The following is a 22,245-nucleotide window of genomic DNA, read 5'->3' on the forward strand; positions in this document are numbered from 1 at the left end:
ATTTTTTTCATTTCATTAGTGTTTGCAGAGAACCCACTTTGGCTTCAGCTCACCTTTCTGCAGTGCTGCTACTTGCCACTGCTGCTCTGTCTCTTGCCGGATGGTCAAGAAGAACAAAGACTCTCCAGCTGGCAGGCTTCTCCTGGGTGGTGGCGCAAAACAGGAATCAGTGGAGTGACAGACCTAAAACGCAAAAACTCGGTCTGGAATTCTATATCCAGCTAAAATATCCTTCACCAATGAACATAAAGCCATTTCCAGACAAACAGGAGAGATTGCCATCGGCGGAGTTGTGCCCAGGGGGGTGTTGAGGGAAGTTATATCAAGCGAAGGAAATCAGTGTATTCGGGGGGTTATAGTGTATGGAAGTAAAGTGCGTGAGAATTTGCCCCAGGGTCAAGTGGGGGGTCCAGTTGTGAGACTCTGATGCGGCGGCAGCCACACTGATGCTGTGTGGGAAACAGTGTAATGCTGCTTGTAGGGAGACCACAGCAAGTCAGAGACGCATCCTCTAATCCCTAGAGCAGTCACTTTAAAAAAACGAAAGAGGGAGGCTTAGTCGTGGCATAAGGTGCTGAGGGCAAGCCGTGAGGGTGGCAGGGTGCTTCCCAGGGAGGCGGACATTCTGACCTTGGTTTGCCTGTGGTTGCACGGGGGCAACTACAGTCTGCGATATGTCAGTCATTGCTCAACAAAGCTGGGTTTAGGAATTTGGGGGAAGAAAAAAGAAAAGTGCCAGAGGGAAACATGAGGGCAGTGAGCTGCGTGCTAGGGTCTTCTTTCAGGGTTTATGATGGGTCCCCTGCGCTGGCTTGGTGGGTGCTCTTGGCCTTGGCCCAGGTCAGGAATTCTCAGCTCAGCTGCACATTAGAATCCTTGGAAGACTCGATCCAAGACTCTGATCCCCTGACTTCACTCTCCAAGAATGATTTCTTTGTCCTGGGGTTGGAACCGCAGGATCGGTCCTGTGTGAAACCTCCCAGGGGTGCCGACATGGAGTCTAGCCTTGGACTCTGCATGCTAGATCAAGATCGCCTGCAGAATCTACCAGATGGCCTGTGACTTCTTGAGTTGTAGCCCCATAACCTGTTTCTCTGGCGGCGGCAGCAGCTCAGTCATGAAGTGCCTGGGCTGATGCTGCACGAAACAGCGCAGAAGTGAGTGCAACATGGAGATGAACAAGACCGTGTTTGCGGTCAGACTTGACCGTGAGAGGCAACAGCTGGCAAGGGGCTGCGGGTAGGGCTTAGCCACCCAGCATCACACGCAGCTCATGAGACACTCAGGAGAAGCTTGACTCACTCAGAGTCACCACGGCTACCGATTTCTTCCTTTTGCAAGTGCCAGTCTTTATGTTTTAGAACTTTGCTTGTATTCAGTGAAGAAGTCCTGTGTCCAGCCCTTTGCAAGTGTGGGTCATGAAGGAAACCTTCAGAATCTCGGAACCAGGTGAGAGCAGTATCACAGATGCTGCTGTGTCTTATGTCCCGACGTGCGGGGACGTGCAGGGTACCGTGCTGAACGCTTCCTCTCGGATCTTCACTGTAACCTCCTGAAGTGGGCATGACCCCTCGTCACACAAAGTCTGGACTTCGGGAAGTTCAGAAACCTCCTCTAGGCTCCGTGGCTGAAAGGATGGGCTGGAATTCTTACGCAGGGCTGTCTGCATCCAGAGCGTCTGCCGTCCCTCCAGGTGATTGGGGGGATCCTTGAGTCTCGGCCCATGGGCAGGTGCATCCGCATTTCTGGCCAGGTGGTCCTTGTCATCCAGCATTGCCTTTGGGCTCCAGGCCCTCTGAGTGGCTGTGAGCGTGTCTGAGGATGGCTTCCATCCCACGGAGACTTTGTTGGAGCATCGCCACACCCCTGCTGGTCATCGATTTCATTTCGGAACGAGGACCCTGATTTCTGTTTGTGGATGTATTTGCTTTGAGGAGCTGTATTGTGAACACATTTTTACCAAATGTCAGTTATGCTCAATTCACTATGTATTTCATGGAGATCAGTTCCTGTGTTGGTATCATGCTCTGGCCCTTCTTTGAGTTCTTGGATTTTTGCATTTAATGTTTGCTGTGAGAGCAGTCAGAACAGTTGAGGTTCTGTTTTCTGTCCATCTAATTACTTTCCCAAAGGAGCTTAGACAGTAGAGGTTGGCCTGCACACTTGGCAGAGTACCTTCCCTGAGATGATTGGCCAAGGAAGGAGGGAACGGTTAGCAAGTCAATTAATGGTCCTTCTTTTTACACTTTATTTCCAGGGGCTAAATGTTCGTTTGTTTAAGCCAGACTTGCTGTCTTGTTGAGATGTGTTACCTCGTGAAAGTGTTGACTGAGCTTGGCTCCTTGATGTGCACTACAGCTTGTGACTCATTTATTGCAGGTCTAGAATCAATTCCCAACATGTTAGGTAAGAAAACAAACAGCTTCCTTGTTTTATGAAGTGTGAACAGAAGAAAACTTGTTAATTTCCTAATTGTTCTCCCCTGCCCCAGACGGGAGTGCCACACGTGTAGCTGCGGCAGTCAACTTGAGCTTGGTCGTAACACCTTTGTGTTACCGGTCACTCCCCCTGAAGGGCTGGCATCGGCGTGTCCTTATCCTGGTTATGAAACCTGAGTCCATTCTTGAGTATATAATTGTGTATTTGTCATAATTCCACCGTCATCCTTGTCTGGAGATCATTTATGTTAAAAACGTTTATGAATCTCTTTAAGAAGTTCTCTTGGATAGGGACGCCTAGGTGGCTCAGTCGATGAAGCTCGGCTTTTGGCTCAGGTCATGAGCCCAGGGCCCTGGGATTGAACCCGGCTTCGGGCTCCCTGCTCAGTGGGGAGACTGCTTCTCCCTCTCCTGCTCCCTCTCCTGCTTGTGCTCTCTCCCTCTTTCTGTCAAGTAAATGAATAGAATCTTTTAAAAAAATGTATCTTATATCATTTCATAATGGAGCAGTGTGAATAAGAAATATTTACCTGGGAAAGCATGCCCCCAATACAGCTACAACCCTAGTGTAACATGGTCTTCAACAGCTCTTTCATTCGCTCTTACCGCCTGCCTAAATTTCACATTTAACATGCGATTTCGCTTCCTTCAAAGGCAATCTCACCGTTTAGCACCCCTGAGGATTCTCCTTATCCACCGCCCCCCCCCAAAATGAGATTCTTTTTGTATCAAATATTAGCTCCTGAATAGTTTTATTTCTCACCAAAAAAAAAAAAAAAAAGATTTTTGAAAATAAATTTACTATTTTGTAGACAGAACGTTTTTTGAATTAGGTACAAAGTAGGATTGTAAACTCAGCTCTGTGGACGTGCTCTTCCTGCTTCTTCATCCTTGAGGGAGCTCCACTCTCACCGCAAGCACCGAACCCCTGTTAACAGCGTGACCAGCAGATACCATCATGGGGCACCGGCAGTGCGCGAGCCTCTGTGGCAGTCAGTCCCCTTCTCGCATCCGCTCTTGGAAGTGAGCCCCATCCTCCCATTTTATGGGCGAGAAAACACAGTCTCCTGGGTTAAGTTACTTGCCCAAAGTCACACAGCTCAGCGGAGCTGCAGAACCAGGCTTGGACCCTAGCATGCTGGCTCCCGGGCTCTTGCTTTTCATCCCTGTGCTGTGCTGCCTGGCCAGCTCCTGGAACATTCCCTGGTCCTCTGGATCTCCCAGATTTTGTACATGCTTTTCTCCCTGCAAGACATACTCCACAGCCCCTTTGATTTGTTCACTTAATGCGTGTTTACGCTTATCTCGAGCTAAATGCCACTTCTTCGGGGAGGCCTTCCCTGTGAGGCCAGTGCTGTATGGTCAGATACCGAGCTATTCCAGTATGTTCCAGGAGGATTTAAGATCACATATTTGCAAAGGACTGGAGGGTCCAATGGTATCCCTTCATCACTATGGCAGTCACCAGGCCCTTGCTCCTTCTGGATCCTTCCTCTTCAGCCCCGGACAGAGGCATTGGCAATGTCGTTGTTAGTAGCCCAGTCCTGCTGGTAGGTGCGTGGCAGGTTATTGGAGGAGACGTGCGGTATGAGGGTTGCATTGGGAAGCTTTGACTATAATCTCACTGGGGCATTACCAGTTTGGCCAAAACATTTCCTTTTGTGCTTTTCAAGCATGTGACCCCTTCCAGGTGCAGCCCTCTGTAGGGCTCTGACCTTCCGAGCCAGTGCTTCTCACACTACCTGTGCTGAAGAATGTCCTCTCTTTTCTCCCAGACCATCCTGGACCAAGATTCTTATAAAATATAATACAAATGAATTACTAGAAAAATAAAAAATTTTAAAAAGACCTTCAAACCTAGAAGTTATTACTTTAAGATTCAGGGTACGTAACAGCATAGCAGGACAACCCTGTTAAATCATTAGCTCGGTTCCTGGCTTTTTCCTCTTCTGGTCTATTTTCACAGACTTGCGGTGGTCTCCGGGCCACTTTGAGTAGCACTCGTTAGTGAAGTGATCCTGAGGAGGAGGGTACTTAACTCAGGAGCCCCACTTCCTTATTCAGTAAAGTAGAGCCAATAATACGTACCCGGGCTCCATCAGAATAATGGGAAACATGATGAAAGTGTCGCTCCTTCGCGCCTGCTTGATGTCTGTTAAGTTCATTTCTCACCCTATCTCCAGTGCCTAGAAAAAAGGGTAGAAATTAGATTTCTTCTCTTCCTCTCTGCCTTTGTGAAACTGAGGATGGTCAGTATCAGTGACCCTGCGGCAGGAGGGCTGCCTTCTTCCACCGGGACATGTATTTATAGATGGTTCCCAGCTCACGGTGGCTCGACTTCGGAATTTCCACCCCGATGATGGTGTGCGAGAGATAGAGACCGCCCTTGGAATGTTGAGAGTGGATCTTTTCTCGGGCTAGCGATCCCGCACTGTGCTCTCTCTGGTGACGTGGGCCAGCGGCTACAGCTTCCTGTCGGCCACACCATCATACAGGTCAGCAGCAGCTGATACGCTGACAGCCGGGCCATGCTCTTCAGCCTTTCCATTTCTCACTCTGTACATGAGCTGTTTCACACTCTAGTATCAGATTGGCTTTGTGGCAGATGATTTTGTCCCGCCGTAGGCTGATAACATGAGCGTTCAGAGCATGCTTAAGGTCAGCGGGACTCTGCTGCGACGTTCAGTAGGTTGGGTGTAGTAACGATGGGTTCTTTGGGACATATCCCCATGGTAAGTCGAGGAAGGTCCGCAGTTCATCCAGCCCTGGGAATGCTCAGTGATGCTTGTCTTGTCTTCTGGGCCATCACAGTAGGCAGCTAGGGAATAAATATTTCTTAGAAATTAAAAAAGTAGATCAGGAAATCTTACTAATGTTTCTAATTTATAAGTATCAAATTAGCTTCTGGATTTGATAGTTCTTTTTTATGCTGAAGATATTTTTTCCTAAAAACTTTAATTATCCTTTGCTTTAAGCTAACTATATAAATAACGGTTCAGAATAAGTGAAGCTGAATGCCGTCTGAAGGTTTTTGTGTGGTTCTTTCTGAGTTTAGGATACACATCTCACCAGGGACTGTTTCAGTCCTGTGAAATAGTTTTCTTTGTTTTACGTGTCATCAGATTAAAATAATTTTGTAAATTTAACTTTTATATTAAGGCATAATTGGCACATAACAGGACATTCAGATATACAACATATTGACTCAGTATTTGTGTATATTTTGACATAATCACAAGAAGTCTAGTTAATATCCATTATAAATTTAATTATATAAAATATAATTTTAATTATATAAAATTATGTAAAATATATTCAGGCTTCCAAAGTCGGAATCCCATAGGCAGGTACATTAACAGAGGCCTTGTCTCCATTCCTGTTTCTTGTGCCTTGTTCTCTCCTCATCCCCTGTGGATAACCACTAGAGCTTTTTACTTCACCCTTCAGGGTGTCTTTTGGGAAATATAACAAACTTTGTATATTTCTCCTGATTCATGACACAAAAGGTCTACAGACAAGGCCACGCTGCACTTTGCTTTCTTCACTTACCTTGTGTCCTAGCGATCCGTGCCCAGTAGTGTGTTAGGTCTTCTCCACTTGCGTTCCCAGCTGCGTACAAGCCTTTCGCATCTGTGCCATAGCGCATTTGACATTTGAGCTGTTTCTGGGATCTTTGTTGTTATACATTGCGTCGTATACAACCCGATTAGTTGTCAGAGCAATACAGAGCCAACCACGGTGACACAGCCCGTCACACCCACCAGGACGGTTGACAGGTACCGAGAAGGATGTGCGGCAGTGGGAACCCTCGTGCGTTGTGGCTGGACCAGAGAACGGTACAGCACTTTGAGAAGCACTCCGGCGGTTCCTCAGAATGTTCGAGACCAAGCCGTTTTCCCTCCAGATACACAGTGGGGAGAATTAATTATAAACTATGATAAACTCCAATCCATTTGCAGTCTATCTTGGTGAACAGTATTGGGAAGAGAGATACACTTTTTCGTCCTTATATGGCTGTCCAGTTGCCCCAACATTTTTGAGGAAAGGTAAGAAGAAAAATAGTGTATCCCTTTTTGTATATCTGTTTTTAAATATTTCTGAGTTGGTGGAGGTTTCCCCCGATAAGCCAAAGTAGAGCGTTCCTCTGAAGCCTCATAAACCAAGAAGGCAGAAAACAAAGAAGCAATTACCCTTAAATTACATGGAAAAATTTTTGAGCATTTTCATTCCCAAAAAATAACCTACCAAATCCTACCAAATAACACCTAAAACCTAAAATAACACTAACATGTCATAAAAGCAGGAATGATACAATGAGTACGCAGCCCGCGTAAAGTGGAAATCGTGCCTGTACACCAGCGTGTAACTTAGCGGTTGCAGGAAGACGGTGAGCACACGGCCAGGCCGAGAGGCAGCGACGAGGGGTGTTGCTCTGAGTCATTAGAGGTTGGGGTGGTGGGAGTTACAGGAGACCGGGTAGCAGGGGAGGGGAGGAGGGTCCCCTGTTAACTGACATCTCATCATCATCTGAAACCTTCAGGGCAGGCTGGTCACTAAGGTCTACACCTCCCGTGTCTGCCTGCCTCACCATCAAGGTCACGTTTAGAACCCTGCTGTGTCCGATGGGGCAGGCTTAAACTATAACAGGATGCTGTGACATCGTGGCAGCGAGTAAGGAAACACGAAGGAGGAACCAGTGCTCTGTCCTCTCCACCATGACCCAAGGTTTTGTCCGTGTATAAATTTGCCTTTTCCTTTCTCTGCAGGTCAGTGAGCTGGACGGCATCCCCTTGATCCTGGACAGCTGCCGCATGGACGACAGTAACCCCTGTATCCTTGCACGGGAGGCGGGAGCATCGGCCCCAGTCCGGGTGCTGGGCTCGCTGGGTGTGTGGCCGCTGGCCTTCTCTGCTTGTGCCTCAGAGCTAAGCCACTTTCTCAAAGTTCGCGTGCTGGAATAGAAGTCCTGTGGTCTATGCGGGGTAATGAGTGGGAGTGGTCAAGGTCGGGAGAACATTCTAAACCAGTCTTCTCCTCACAAGCGCTTTAAAATTGGGGGGGTGGGGAGCGCTCGTCCACGGTCCCCCTGTGTGCGGCAGCGCGTCAGTGTCACCTTTCCAAACCGTGCGTATTTGTAGATGTGAAGAATTTGGGGTTTGTTTTTATGTTTTTATTTTTCTTGTGCTCTAGGCAGTCTGAGTATCCAGTCTTTTGGGACAAACCATCTTCATGATGGTCTAGTGACAGACATGAGGGGTACTTGGAGGCCCCAGGAATGGAGAGAAATATTTCAGTGACACAAAGTACCCATTTTGGACAGGTTCTGCCTTGTGACCCTCTGGTACTGAAGCTGGGCGCTCCGGTTCTTGCCGCTACCTGGGTGACCCCCTTGTTGGGAGGGCGTACAGGGAACCTGCTTATTCCAAGCCCTGTCACCCAGCAGCACTGTAGGAAACTGATCACAGAACAGTGACGAGGACCTCCGCCTGTTCAGGTTTGAGAGGTATTCTGGTAAGTCCCAGACCTCCCTGGTGACCGCCGGACTCAGTCCAGTCCCTCGCCCTGGCCTCTGCGTGTCCCTGCGTCAGTTGCACGTGTTTGGGGAGGAAGGTGATAAGAACGTGGAGAGCGTAAGCCCCGGAGAGGCCGTGAGCAGCCCAGCCTAGAACTGGGAAGCCGGGGGAGGGGGGCACTTAACGAACACCCCCCCACTGGTTTCTGTCAAGAAGAGAAAAGGAGCTGATGAAAACCACGTATTTAAAGTGCGTAGATGGCGACATGCTCATTATTGTGCTAAAGATACCGTCATTTATCTAATGAGCGATAGAAGAAAATCTCTGGATCTAAAGAGCACAACAGTTTATAAGCCCAGTCAGGAAAAGACGAACAGCCCCAGAAGACTGTTCTTCGAGTGGAGCAGAGTTGGCTCGCTGCATCGCGTTAGTCAGGCGCGACAAGCTCTGTGCCTCACAGGGCTTTGAAATTTGTCATAGCTCCCTAAACAAGGAAGGGAAAAGAAAAAAAGCTTTGGCTCCCAGGGAAGCAGTACGAGAATGCTCGAGCGCATTCGTAGTGGGTGCGCTTCCTGATGGAAAGGATGAATTATGTGAAAAAAGAAATTCACCCGCAGTCCCATGTTCCCCGAATTGACCTCCAGGGAATGAAGGTTTTGATCACTGGTCTTTGGCTCTGACAGGCCGTTGCACACAGCACGTTATGGCCATACAGACCAGCCGCCCGTAGCTCATGCTGGCAGAGTCTCTTTGGCCTCCTTGCCAGTAATTCCCTCCTTTCCAGAAACATTCCCTGAACCCTTACTGGGTTCCTGCACATCACCTCATTTAATTTTCCAGCTTCGAGAAGCAGGTCCTGTCGTCACCGTCGCCCCCATCTTGTAGATGAGGATGTCCACCGAGACAGTCTCTGTGGCTCGTCCTACAGATCTGACCCAGAATGTAAGTTTGGTGTGTGGCTGGTTCTTAGCTGCTCCCCTGTCCTGCCTCATGAGTCCCAGGGAGGGGACAGAACACGTCCATGGAAACACAGTAACTGTTCGTGTAGTAGAGAAGTCACTCAGCATGTATATGGTCAAGCTGTATATAGCTAGCTTTTACAGTGATAATTAATGAAGAATTTCAAGACCCCAGAATATTCTTTAAATTGTCAAGAAAAGTTAAAATATGACATAGTTTAGTATGATGCATATTTGTTAATTCTTTGTGGAGTTTTATTAAAGCCTACTACATTAGAAAGGCCTAACCAGTATGCATGATAAGATAAGAGATAGCATGCTGAATTAGCAGAGCGAAGGGAAATGATGGTTGGAAGGTGAGAGATAAGGAAGCGCGAGAGCCCGGGGAGTCAGTCTTTAGATGTGAGCCGTAAATTAGAACCTGGCCTTCCAGGTAGCCGGCGTGAAAGGGACATGAAACAGATTCCAGAATGAAACCGCACCAGGCCGCCCTCCGTGCTGTTCCTCTGCTCTCGCTCACAAGCAGATTTGCCAGAAAATTCTCTAACTTCCCTGACTTGGCCTCCTTCCCTCCCATTCACTCTCCCCCACCCATTCTTAGTTTTTTTCAGTTCTTATATATTCTTTTCATCAAAATAATACCTGTGTTGTAAATGCCAAAGTGTATTGAATGAGGGAATGAGGTCTCTGCCTCCACTCTCCACACTTTGAGTTCACTCTTAGCTCGCTTTTCTAGCAGTTGCTTTTGTACATCTCAGTAATATGCTTTGCTGCTTGCTGTTTCTTGACGTGGGTATCAGAGTCCAATAAATCTATCATAACATGACATGAGGATTTACTCTAATGTGCACCTGTGCTCTCCTCCCTCATGTCACCACAGGAAAGGCTAAAGATCCTGTGTTCTACTGCTGCATGACTAACAAGGGTGAGCATCTTCTAGCGTGTTTATCTGCCATTGGGACTTTGTGTGTGCATGTGTGTGTGGGCACGCACGCGCGCGTACATAAACTGTGCTTGATCAAACCTCTTGCCCGTGTTTTTTCATTGGGTTTTCTCTCTGTAATTTATTTGTAATAGATCTTTGTATGTTCTATATAGAAGTTCTTAGTCAACTACATGTTTGCTAATGTTTTGTTTCTCCCGTTCTGTGACTTATCTTGCCATTCTCTTTATAGTTTATTTTAATTAACAGAAGTTCTTAACATTTAATCAAATTTATCACTTTTCCTTTAGGATTAGTTCTTTCGGTATGTATCTTATTAAATATTTTCTAGCCATGAGGTCGGGATGATAATCTCTATTATCCTCTGAACGCTTGACAGTTTTACTTTCTATATTTATGTCTGTAATTCACTTTGAGTTGATTTTTGAGTATGGTGTTTATTAGGGGGTCTATTTTTATATTTTTCTATATGGACACACCATCGTCTCAGCTCAGTTGTTGAAATGAACATGCCTTGTTAGCTGTAGTGCCGTCTTTATCCTAAGTGTCCAAATATGTGTGGGTCTGTATTTGGAGTCTGTTTTCTTTTCCGTTGATCTCTTTGTCTGTCCTTACACAAATATTATATTCTTTCAGTGCTGTCACTCTCTAACCTGGCTCAGTATTAGTCAGGTCCGTCTTTCCAACATGTCTCTTCTTTTTGAGGAGTGTTATGGCTATTTTTGATCACTTGTTTTTTCACATAAAAGTTTTAGAATCAGCTTGTCAAATTCCACACATTCATGCTTATGTGTTTACGTGCACATACATGTACGTACACACATGAAATCAACCAACAAAAACCAGTTTAACCAACAAAAATGATTTAAATCCACACATATTGAATTACTCTTTGAAACTGCATTGACTAAAATCAATTTGTTGAAAATTGACATCTAAACAATACTATCTTCCAGTCCATGAATATGGTGTATCTGTCCATTTATTAGGATTCTTAATTTTAAGCTTTTATCCTTTTCTGTGTATTTTATAGCTCCATCGCATAGATTTAGATGTGTGTTATTTTTGTTACCATACATTTAAAGTGTTTTCTAATTTCCATTATGGTTTCTTCTTAGACTCCTGGATTGTGTAGAAATAGATTTCTTAAAATCTGTACAAATAGAACTTATCTAATTCTCTTTTGGAGATTGATTTCTAGCATACATGTGTTATGATCAAAGAATACATGCTTTTCTGTCCTATGAAATTTATCGAGACTTGCCTTATGACCCAGTATTCAATCCTTTTTTTGGCAACCATTCTGTGTGTCCTTGAAAAGCACATTTCTCCAGTAGAGGGGATCAGCATTTTATCCACATACATTAGGTCAAGTTTGTGAAATTTTTGTATTTTTACTGATATTTTTGTCCATTTTTGTTTATCAGTTACAGAGAGTTTTAAAATATCAGTCTGTGGTTATAGATTTGTTTCCCTCTTAGTTGCATAAATTTTCCCTTTGTATATTTTGTGGCAATGTTATTAGATAAAGGTGTATGGCAGGCTTTGAGATATGTTCTTGTCATTATGAATTGAACCTCTTTATCTTTAAAAACACTTGTTACCTGATATTAATATAGCTCCTCTAACTAGCTTTAGGTTGGAATATATGGGGTATAACATTTTCTACCCTTTTATTTTCAACTTCTCTGCATCAGAGTTGTTTCTTGTAAACAGCATGTAGTTGGGTTTTTTCTTTAATGTATTTTGACAATCTCTGCCTTTTAGCTGTTGCATTTAGCCCATTTATATTTAATATAATCACCAATCTGTTTATATTAAAGCCTTTCTTTCCTATTTTTTCTTCTTCTTTCTTGCTTTCTTTTAGATTATTTTGTATAATTTAGTTTTTATCTTTTTTTAGTTTAAATGTTCTTTATTTTTTCTGTTCTGTTAATACCCGGGAAAATTACAATATGCATCATTAACTAAGGAAATGTTTGTCTGCTGTTTCTCAAACCTTTACCGCCTTCTCAGGACCATTTAGTCGTCCCCAACTTACATGCTGCTGTTGTTACACACTTTAATTCTATTTTCAAACCCCACAATATCTGTGTTCATTTAAATCTGTCCACACATTTACTGCCTTCGCTGCCCTTAACTCCTTTTATCTCTGTTTGTCCAAGTGGGATCATTCACCTTCTGCCTGAAATCTTTAGAATTTCCTTTAAAGTGGGGACGCTGGTGAGGAAGTAGTTGAGTTTGTTTGAAAATGTATGCCTGATACCGCCATTTTGTTGGGAAAGCTGCAGGATCTCTCCATTTTAACATGTATACTTCAACTTCGTTCTGTTATTTCCAGTGCGGTATCTGGTATCCTCCATGCCAGAGTATCTCTGTTTTATCCTTGTTATGGATTAATGAATCTTCCAATCTTCTGTTGAGATAGAGAAAGGAGACCTAGAGGTACACCTATGTTTTAACTTTGTAAACAGGCCTTCTGTTTTCATTTTCACCTTTACCTTCCATTAAAGAGGTACGTGGGAGCACCAACATCTGAGCTTTGGGGGATTCTGCAGGGCAAAATGTTTGTTTCTCTCATTACCAGCTTAGAATCAACTTTCTCGGGTTTTGCTGAGTTACACAGCCATAAGCCATGGCCTTGTCTGTTACTTCTTTTCTGCCTGCCTTTCAGCATCTGAAATTTTTTTGGTGCTTTAGGGTTTGTGTCTTTAAAAACTCCAGTGGATCTTCAGAAGGGCGTGTTGGGCTTCATCATTTGCTTACTGTTACCAGTCTTCACCTGTTGCCAGAATCAATGGTACTTTGTTCTTGTCATGTTAACACTCAGTTCAGAAGAATTAATCACTTCCTCCTTGACATACTGCTTCTTTCTTGGCTTTCATGATAGTATCTTCTATAGGTTTTCTTTGTGTCTTTCTGGATCCTTCTTCTCTGAGTCCTTTGTTGCCTCATCTTTTGCACAACTCGTAAATGTTGGAGCAGTCCTGGACGTTGGCAGAGCTCGGGAGTGCTTGCCTCACCCTGCGTCTTCTCCCTAAGGAACCCTGCCTATTTATTCCTTAAATTCACTCCATGTTTACTGAATACCTTTTATGTGCCACACACTCTCTGGGTCCCCAGAATGACAGGGAATCCTATGGGGAGGCTACTGCAGTTGTCCAGGCAAGAGGTGACAGTGACTTGGACCAGTCTGGTTACCATGGAGCTGGTAACATAGAGTTGTATTCTGGGTATCTCACGGCTTTAAAGATCTCTTCTCCTGTGGTTCCCAAACTCAGTCTCTAGACAAAGCTGTCTTCTGAGCGTCTGACTAATTTCTAACGCCCTGTGTAACATTTGCTTGTATGTCTTACCAATACTCCAAAACTAGCAAGTCCAAAGCTGAACTATTAATATCCCCATAAAACCATCCCCTCTCTTTCTCGGTAATTGGGGAAATACCTCCATCCATCCAGTTGCTCAGGTCAGAAATCTGGGAGCCACTTGTGATGCTATTTCTTTTTATTCCTCTGCCTCTAAGGTGTGCACACTCTCGTCACCCTGGTCTGGGTCAGTGATGGCTTCTCACCTCCCATTCCCCTCCTTCCCTTGGGGTGTTCAGGAGATGAAGGTTCCCCATTCACTCAGTGTCATCTTTTAAAATCAAAACAAGATCCTTCCTCCGTGTCTCTTGACTCTCCCTGCCCCGACACCATTCTCGCAAACGTGCCCGATTTACAGAATCTCCAGCACTCCCCATTGTACTCAAAGTAAGCCAGAGTGTCTAGCACATCCTGGAAGGTCCCGTGGGAGCCGCCCCTGCCTGCCTCGCATTTTTATCCAGAGCTTTTCCCCCCTTTTGCAGCACCCTGACCCACACTGCCCTTTTTGTTTCTCAGATGTGCCTGGTGGTCACCTCGGGCAGTCACCCGCACTGACCTCCCCCCTGAACTCCGTCCCCTGGTCCCGTGCTCCTTGCGCTGCCTTCAGCCCCTTCCTCAGCAAAGTGTTCCTGGAGCTCAGTGAGGTCAGGTCACCCCTCCTAGAACCTGCTCTGTCAGCTTATCACAGTCCATCAGTAAATACTCGTCATGCATTACATCTCCGTTACCCTGGGCCGGGTTCTGTGAGGGCAGGGACCATTTTTCTGTTTCTTGCCTCAGTATAACATGCCGCTGTCTGGCACATAGTAAACTTCTAATAAATACTTAGTTGAATGAGTGAAACAGCGAACAGACAGCAGCCAGCGAGGGTGTATGTGTGGTTCGTTGGCGGGAGCAAGGGTGGTTGGAAGCACAAGAGAAATCTCTCCCATGGATTCTGCAATTCTTTGGTGAATTAATGAGCTCCGTTCGGCAGTGATGTTATTTCAGATGTGTTTGGTTGCGCGCAGTCTTCTGGTTAACACCAGCCAAGTTTTTCTTGAGCTTTAATTTCAGTATTTTGTGTCAGAAAACGATAGATCTTTTGGAGTATGCTTAGACGAGGAATCATGCTGACGCGAGCTGTCAGTTAACCAAAACCCCCCGCACTCCGATCACTCTGGGTCTGCTGGTCATGCCCACGTACGCAACCGTCCTCCGTGGGCTGGGGATGAGGGCGTGTGACACCTGTGGGGTCCAGGCTCCTTCCCCAGAGGAAATCTGCAGTTGGGACCCTGTGAGGCCTACCTTTTCTTGGCCACCCTTGCAGTTTGGGAAGCCCAAGCTGGCTGTCCTATCAGAGCAAACCCCCCGCCCCCCGCTGGCTAGGAACCTCAGAATGCGACTCCATTTCTTGGAGGTAGGTTCTGGAGGCCAGTGGGGATTTCCAGGTTTAGGGAGACAGCACGTCATAGGGGTGTTTAGCAGGGAAGGACTGCCCTCCGCTCACTGCCGCTGCTCCAGGGGCACAGGCCCAGCCCCGGCCCAGCTGTCCCCTCGCCCGCTCACTTGTGGGTCACCCACAGTAATGACACGGTAGGAGATGCCGTCGGAAAATCCCCGCTCCACTGCCGCAGAGCCCGTTTCGTATTTGTCAGTTCACTGTGGCAAGTGGGATTTTGTGTTGTTGTTTCCAAATAGAAACCACCGAGCTTTATTTGAAATGTTTTTCTTTCATTCTTTTTTGATCTGTGTTTTCATCAGTTGTCCTTGATGTGGGTTTCTTGTTTTGTTTTGTTTTGATTGGAGGGGGAGGGGGCAGGCACCGAGTGAGATTCCAAACAGGGTTTTGCTTTTCCTGTTCTTTTCTCTCTCTCTTATCCCTCTTTCTCTCTTCCTTTTTTTTTTTTTTTTTTAAATTTTTAATTCTCTTTTTAAATTTTCATCATGGAGACATCTCATTTTTTTAAGTTTTACTTGCGTACAGAGATGTAGCAGTTTACAGGAATGATAAGCGATGGTGTTTTCCCCAGCAACCCTGTGTTAAGGAAGTGTGGCATGATGACAGTCGCCAGAGGCCCCAGGGGCGGGGAGACACACCCAGGTTCTGTTCTTCTAAAATGGGCCTGACCCCTCTAGGGTCATAATGTTTGTAAAGTGCCCTTCACATGGTTTTTCAAAATATAGATGTTGTCATACAAACACCCTATTAAAGCTGTTAATTCCTATGAGAAAGGTGAGTTTTCATCTATGATTGTGCTGTCAATCAGTGGTAGGACTCAAATCATCATGATAATAAAAGTCCAATCACTGAATAGGATAGGGAATCCAGAAACCGATTCCCACATACACAACAGAGGCCCCCCTATAGCTCATCAAGAAAAGGAGGGTCTTTTCCATAAATGGGACTGGATTAATTCAATTTCCATAATGAGGAAAAAATAACCAGCTACGCACCTCACAGTCCTCACACACGTTAACTCAAAAAGAACCACAGACTCCCGTGTGAAGGTAGAATAGGAGTCCCCACGGGGCATCGTAGGAGAGCATGGTTATTAGACTGGGGTAGGCAAAGATTTCTTAAGACACAAAAATCGTAACCCAGAACTGCATGCTGTAAGAGAAAGACTTTGCAAAGCGATTTACTTTGCAGATATCTCCCAGAGGACTTCTGTTTTAGTATGTAAAAGGGCTTCTACAAAAGGTAATTCAGGATTTAAAAGTGGACAGAAGGCTCATGGCATCTCGGGAAAGACAAAATCCAAGTGAGCAGTGAACGTGGAAGAGGCCGGCATCGCCAGTTGTCCGGGAAACGGAAATGGGACGCACGATGCGAAACCCACCAGAGTGGCTGGGAAGAAGGGCCACCAATAGCGAGCAATGGTGAGGATCTATGGAGCAAGCTGATGAGCACGGAAACTGGAATAATCTCTTTGGAAAACTTTCTAGTGGAGTCTGCTGACCCCAGACCCCCACACCTGCCCTGTGAGCCAGCTTCCCACTCCCAGCGTGTGTCTCAGAAGGCAAGAAGGCCCACGTGGCGTGACTCGTAAGGGCCCCAAGGTGGAAACATCCCAAATACTCATCAGTCATGGAAAGGGTTAAAGAACCATGTTAACTCTTTCCCTCTAGAAAAGCTTCTCCTGGTGGGTTCAGTGTCATCTTGCTTCTGCCCCGAGTTCTCTTTATTCCTGAGTCCCCAGCATTAAACAGCTGACAGGCAGTGGGTGACACTCTGTTCCGTGGTCGAGCTGACAGTTGAACGCTAGAAAAACTCCCCATGCTGCTTTAGTTTCAAAAGGTAGACTTCTGGTTTGGCTTCCAGTGATCTAATTCGGTTTTTTAAAGCCTCTCATTGGTGTCCATCCTGCTCACCTCGTGCGTTTGAAGATGTCGAACCGAGTGTTTCTTCCCAAGCAAAGCAAACAAGTGCACATACATGGGCCCGCAGGTTAGCAGAGGCCTCCCCGAGGCCCTGGGCGTGAGCCAAGCCCGGGGCTGAGGACTGGACAAGGCGCTGGTGCCACTCCCAGGCGTCTGAGAGGGTAACATGCTGCCTCCAGTGCCCCCACCCGCCCCCCCACACACAAGGGCGCATCTAAATGGAACCATTCAGAGTGAAAGAGGGAAGAAGTCCTGTTTGTGTGGCTTCTGTGGTATCCTAGCAACCGATGCCCCAGGGCCTGGAGCTGATGGCTGGAGGAGTCCTGGCACAGTTATGAATGAGGCTTTCACAAAAGTGGGCCAGTTTCCTCATTCAGGTGTTTTGGCAAATGGATGGTTCTAGAAGGAGACTCCAGCACTGAAGGAGACTCCTTCAGATCGTGTTACTTAGCCTCGAGTGATGTGCTTCTGGTTTCCTTCCATCTCGAAAATCAGAGGCTGGAGATGACAAGTGTCGTCAGCGCGCGGATTCTGCGTCCAGCGGGCTGAGGAGCTGAGGAGCAGTGTGGCGGTTCCACCTGCCTCTCCTTGGGCTTTGTCTTGCTAAGCCTGGTTGGCCGCGTTCTTCCCCGTCACGAAGGCCAGGGTGTGTAGGCTCTGCTGTATGTCCTCGACTTGAACTAAGAGCGAGGTGGCTTGAGGTTTATCCTCCCTGAAGTTAGGAAGTGGGAGTCCGTCATTCCCCGTGGTGAGGTGCCCAGTGTAGACTGTGTTCCCTACCAGCAGCCTCCTGCCCCCTGCACGCTCACTCTGGGCAGGGACCCGGGCAGGGCCGCCACCAGCGCACTGAAAGCTGGTGCCTTGGAAGCCCCTTCCCCGGACTGTCACATCGGCCACCTGGCCTTGCGATGACCCAGTGTTTTCTTAATTTTATTTCTCAGTAGTTACTATTAATGTTTTAAATAACACCACATAAAATTCTTTTGAAAACAGAAACAAAACTTTATATAGCTATTTACTGCCCTTAATTCTTAATCTGATGGGTCCTGCACCTTGTGGCTGATTGATCTAACAGTGCTGTCCGGTGAGCATCCCTCAGGGAAAGGAGGTTCCTGGGAACGTGTATCAGACATTGTCACGTAAATAGTTCCTCCATGCTAGTCTCCCATAGTGGTTGTGAGTTTGTTAGCCCACAAAGGTATTTTTAATTTTGAAACAACATGAAATTTTTCATGTCATTTTTTTCCTGGGTTTTTTGTTTTGTTTTGTTTGTTTGTTTGTTTGTTTTGAAGATAACATTTTCTTAGAGCAGTTTCAGGTTCGCGACAACACTGAGAGGACAGTACAGAGATTGCCTCTGTTCCGGTCCCCACACGTGCACAGCCTCCTTTGCGATCAGCGCTCCCCGGCCGGGTAGGACACTTGCTGCGGTTGGAGACTGATGCAGACACATCACTGTCCCCCACAGGCCATCGTTTATGTGAGGACTCACTCCTGGGGTCCTGCGTTCTGAGCCCAGACAAATGTGTAGTGACCTGTGTCCGCCGTTGTAATACACGGAGTGTCCTCACTGCGTGCACAACCGTCTGCTCTGCCCGTTCGGCCCTCCCCACCAGCACCCATCTTTTTTTTATCTGGAGCTCTTCCAGAATGGCCTGGGAACGTCGGAATGACACAGTACATGGCCACTCAGATCGGCTTCTTCACTTGCTGCTCAAGTGTCCTCGAGACTTCTCAGGTGTGACGGCTCGTTGCTTTTTTAGTGCTGAATAGTATCCCATCGTCTGCATGGACCAGAGACTTGTTTCTCAGAATTGCTCTCTCTGACTGTCTGCACCTCAGTCGTCCTGCACATGTCCCTGATGTCTGTCTCTACAGGATGTCGTAGAGCTTTAGTAATTCTTTGCATTTCAGGATATTTATATCTGCCGTATAGATTAGACCATAAAGAAATGTCTGAAACATCAGCCTAAACCTCACACATGCGACAGTTTCCTTCAAACACATCCTCTTGTGGGGCTGTGCTCCTAGTCCAGAGAACCCGTCTGCACGGAGCAGTGTGCACTGCTTTCAAAAGCGTACGCTGCGAAGTTTACCAGTCACCAGCAGAGCCATTGATTGATTGAATGTCATCTCTGTGCCCAATGTAGCACGCCCAATGTAGCACTCAAACTTGTGACCCAAGAGTAAGATTCTCATGCTTTCCTGAGTCAGTGAGGCACTCCACGAAGAAATCTTTTCTTCTTTGTGCTCTGTAATGAACCGCCTCTCTGTCCGCAGATGGTATCGCCGACAGATCGCATGTGACAGAGCCCTGGGGCAGTTGTTAGGCACAGTGGTCCCCAAGGATGAAGGTCTGCCTTCAGAAGAGCTAATGACTTGAGAATCTGCTGATACCAGCACATGAAGGGTCTTGGGCAGTTCCTGAGATGCATGATCGGTGCCTAAGAAGTAGTAGTAGTAGTAGTAGAAGTAGTAGTGGTGGTGGTGGTAGTATTTAGCTTAATGTATTTTCTTACAAAGTTAATTGTTTGCCAGTTTTTCTTTCTGTATTCCCTTTCTTTATTAAAAAGAGCAGTGACACTTGGGTGTGTTTAGGATGTTAACAAATGATTTTTTTTAAGTTGTTGGATTTAAATACCATTGGCACACGGACTATGTATTCGGTAAAACACTTGAGAGATTGGGTTGCTGGAGTTTGGCAGAGAGAAATGTGTTCCAGGTAACCCTGACTAATGTCAGTATTTTTGCCTAAAATGACCTCGGTCAGATTTAGCAGTGATAGACGAGGGTCTGGGCCAAACATCGGTGTGCCGCAGCCAGCCCAGCACCGTTAAATAGTAACTCTGGCTCTTTTCTTTTGACATCCTCAGTCTTAGCAGGAAGTGTTGTGTTCTCGGTACCACTTATTTTTCTAGAATCATCTGATTTAAAAAAAAAACAAAAAACAAAAAAAAACGAAAACCAAACAAACCTGATTGAGTGAGTGTTTTGAGTCTCTGAAGGAACAAGCTCAGGGAACAGCCGGCCGGGAAGTCCTTGTCGACTCCGTGGAGGAAGCTGTGTGCAGAGGCCCCGCTCGGAGACCCATGGGAAATGCACTTCCCAGGCGGGAGTAGCAGGTGGGACGGAGGAGCCGCACCAGGGACCCCGCGTCCCAAGCTTTTTGTGTCTTCTGCAGACCACTTGGAGGACATACAGGGCCTGCTTCCTGCACGGAGTCGGCTGCCTCACAGGGGCGAGGCGTGCTGGCGACAGGGAGAGGGAGGTCTCCGTTCGCTCGGGCTTTCTTAGCCCCGTGGTTTGCTGGACCTGCATTCACCCCTTCGCTTGGACACTGGCGCAGATCTGAAGACGGAAACAGGAAGCTCGCTTGCAGGTATCCCCTTTCCCCATCTTAACCGGCCTCTGGTCTGCTGCACATCCTCTCCGAGGCAGAGGCGAAGTGCTCTTGGCCCCGGGGCAGCAGGCGTTGTGTTGTGGGTTGTGAGTCCCGGCCACCCTGAGAAACCTGCCAGCTCCCAGCCCAACAATGGCCATTGGTTTCTGTGGGCTGCCAGGAGAGGCTGTTTGAGGAGTGGACAGACCTTTTCTTCAGGGTTAACTGAGTACAACTGAAAATGGGCCCCGTGCTGTGAAAAAGCCTCATGGCTGGACGGAAGCCAGCCCAGAGCAAAAATAGGAGACCGCCCGCAGTTGGGCAGCAGGGACCTAGCCCTGCACTGGAGACTTTTCACATGACCGCGCCGAGCCTCACTTTTACAAGAGATGCTTGTCTTCGTGTTTGGTTCACGGCCGAATTTCTCGTTCTTACAGAAGCTCACAGAATGGTGACTTTGTCAGATGTGGATAAAGATCCACACTTTCTGGGTGAGGATAGGAAAAGCCTAGAAAAAATCAACACATTTTCTTCGGTTTTGGGGGGGGGGGCGGTTAGAGAAATCAGATTTTGTCAGAATCAAAACAATTTCTGTCTTTCTCTTCTAAAGCACTTCTAGAAGCCAGCCCCCTCTTATTCAGGTATTTCTTCTGTGTGTAATTAGGAAGCACTAGGAAATCCTAACAGGTTTTCGAGACGGAAACAGAGGCAAAGGTGCCCAGCCGCCTCCCACCGGGCTGCTGGAGCACTGATGCCCGCGCACTGCTGTTCCATCGCTGAGACCGTAGAACCCACGGGATTCGGAAGGTTGGGGTGTCAGGGGCAGTGTTTCTTCGTACAGGCTAGTTGGCGGACCCCACACCTCTAGGCCCAGTTCAGTTGTCATGCTGAGTGTTCGAGACTGTTCTGCCTTGACACAGAAGGTGCTTACCGGGAAGTGGGAAGAGTATATAGGTACCGCTTGTAAAAGATTGTGAAGCAGGCGTGTGCGGAACCAGCTCCCAGGTGCGGACAGAGTCCTGGCCCGGCTGTGCCGAGCCCGCCGCCGCGTACGCCCTTCCCCGGTGGGCTCGCGTCGCCCTTCCCCGGTGGGCTCGCCTCCCCGCGCAAGGGGCTGCGGTTGGCCGTCTCCGGATCGGCTTACGAGGAGTCCTGGCCTGTGTTGTTTTGTCACCTGCCAGCAGACTCCCCCCTCCAGATCACTGCCGACGGCTCACGGCGTTCTCTCCCGGCAGCAGCTTTTTCTCTGAGCTGTTGCTGGGCATTTAGGTATTTTAACTTGGGGGCTGCTACCGTCGATCGTGAACGGCGCCACGAACATTTCTGGAATCTCCGTCTTGCAGCTTGTTTACCTTGAGCGTGCTCCTCCGTGACACCACACTCTTCAGAGCTGGCTGTACCAGTGTATTCTCCCGTCCTGCGTGCTCCCTGGCGCTTGATAGGGACTTTAAGATGTTTGCTGTTCCGACGCGTACAGCGCGCTTCCGGGATGCTGCGGGAGACGCTGTCCTCAGTCACAAGCACGTTTTGACACTTGCTGACCATTGGGACTTCCCGTGTCACAAAGGTGCCACCAGATACTTTTTTGTCTCTATTTACATTTTCTTTCCTTTTCTTCAGTTGAGACATGGAAGCAGTTCCTGTATTCAGGGTGTGACTCGTTTGTTCGTTTATGTGAATTGAAAGCGTCTCTCCGATCCGTGGCTTGTCTTATTTTCTTGTTTTTTATTTTTCTTAGGTGTCTTTCTTACTGAGAGGTCAGTGTACTATGCACAACGTGTGGGTGTCCCCACATACGCACACACGCCACAGCCGTCACCCAGAAGACCGGCCCTGTCCCCTGGAGGGCTCGTTTGGGCCCCTTCTTACCCAGCACGACTTTCCAGAACGGACTCTGATCTGACTTCTGGGGTGCTTGGGCGAGTTTTTTCTTCCCTCTGTGGTTAGTGGGTTTGTGTCTCACTGAGACCCTGAGGCTGGAAGAGCTTCTTTCTGTATTTTTGCTGGCAGCTCTGTAGTTCTGCCTTGCTGACAGATCTGAGGTCTACCAGAAGCTCACTCTTACCAGGCATGCAGCCGGGGTGCAGGTTTTCATTGTCCTCCCGTGCTTCTGTAGTCGCCCTACCACGAGAAGACCTTCCTTTCACCCCTGGCTCTGCGGGACACGTGTCACTGTCCCATAGGTATGATTCTGTTTCTCTTCTGTGTTCAGAAGATTGGCTTTCCATGGTTCCTACCTGATACCGTCTTCATTGTAGTACACGACCGTCTTGACAGCCGGGAGA

General features: G+C 47.3%; 1 protein-coding gene across 3 annotated transcripts in view; it reads left to right on the top strand.

Annotated features, from left to right (window-relative positions):
* The window catches only part of ATXN10 (ataxin 10), a 159,392-nt gene that overhangs the window by 123,402 nt on the left and 13,745 nt on the right, over positions 1-22,245 (top strand). For all 3 annotated transcript variants that reach the window (XM_059187268.1, XM_059187269.1, XM_059187270.1), the window contains one exon: positions 7,205-7,268. In XM_059187268.1, the coding sequence (XP_059043251.1) occupies positions 7,205-7,268 (64 nt within the window). The remainder of the gene's footprint in view (positions 1-7,204; positions 7,269-22,245) is intronic.

The sequence above is a fragment of the Mustela lutreola genome, chromosome 8 (assembly GCF_030435805.1).
Source record: "Mustela lutreola isolate mMusLut2 chromosome 8, mMusLut2.pri, whole genome shotgun sequence".
Lineage (NCBI taxonomy): Eukaryota > Metazoa > Chordata > Mammalia > Carnivora > Mustelidae > Mustela > Mustela lutreola.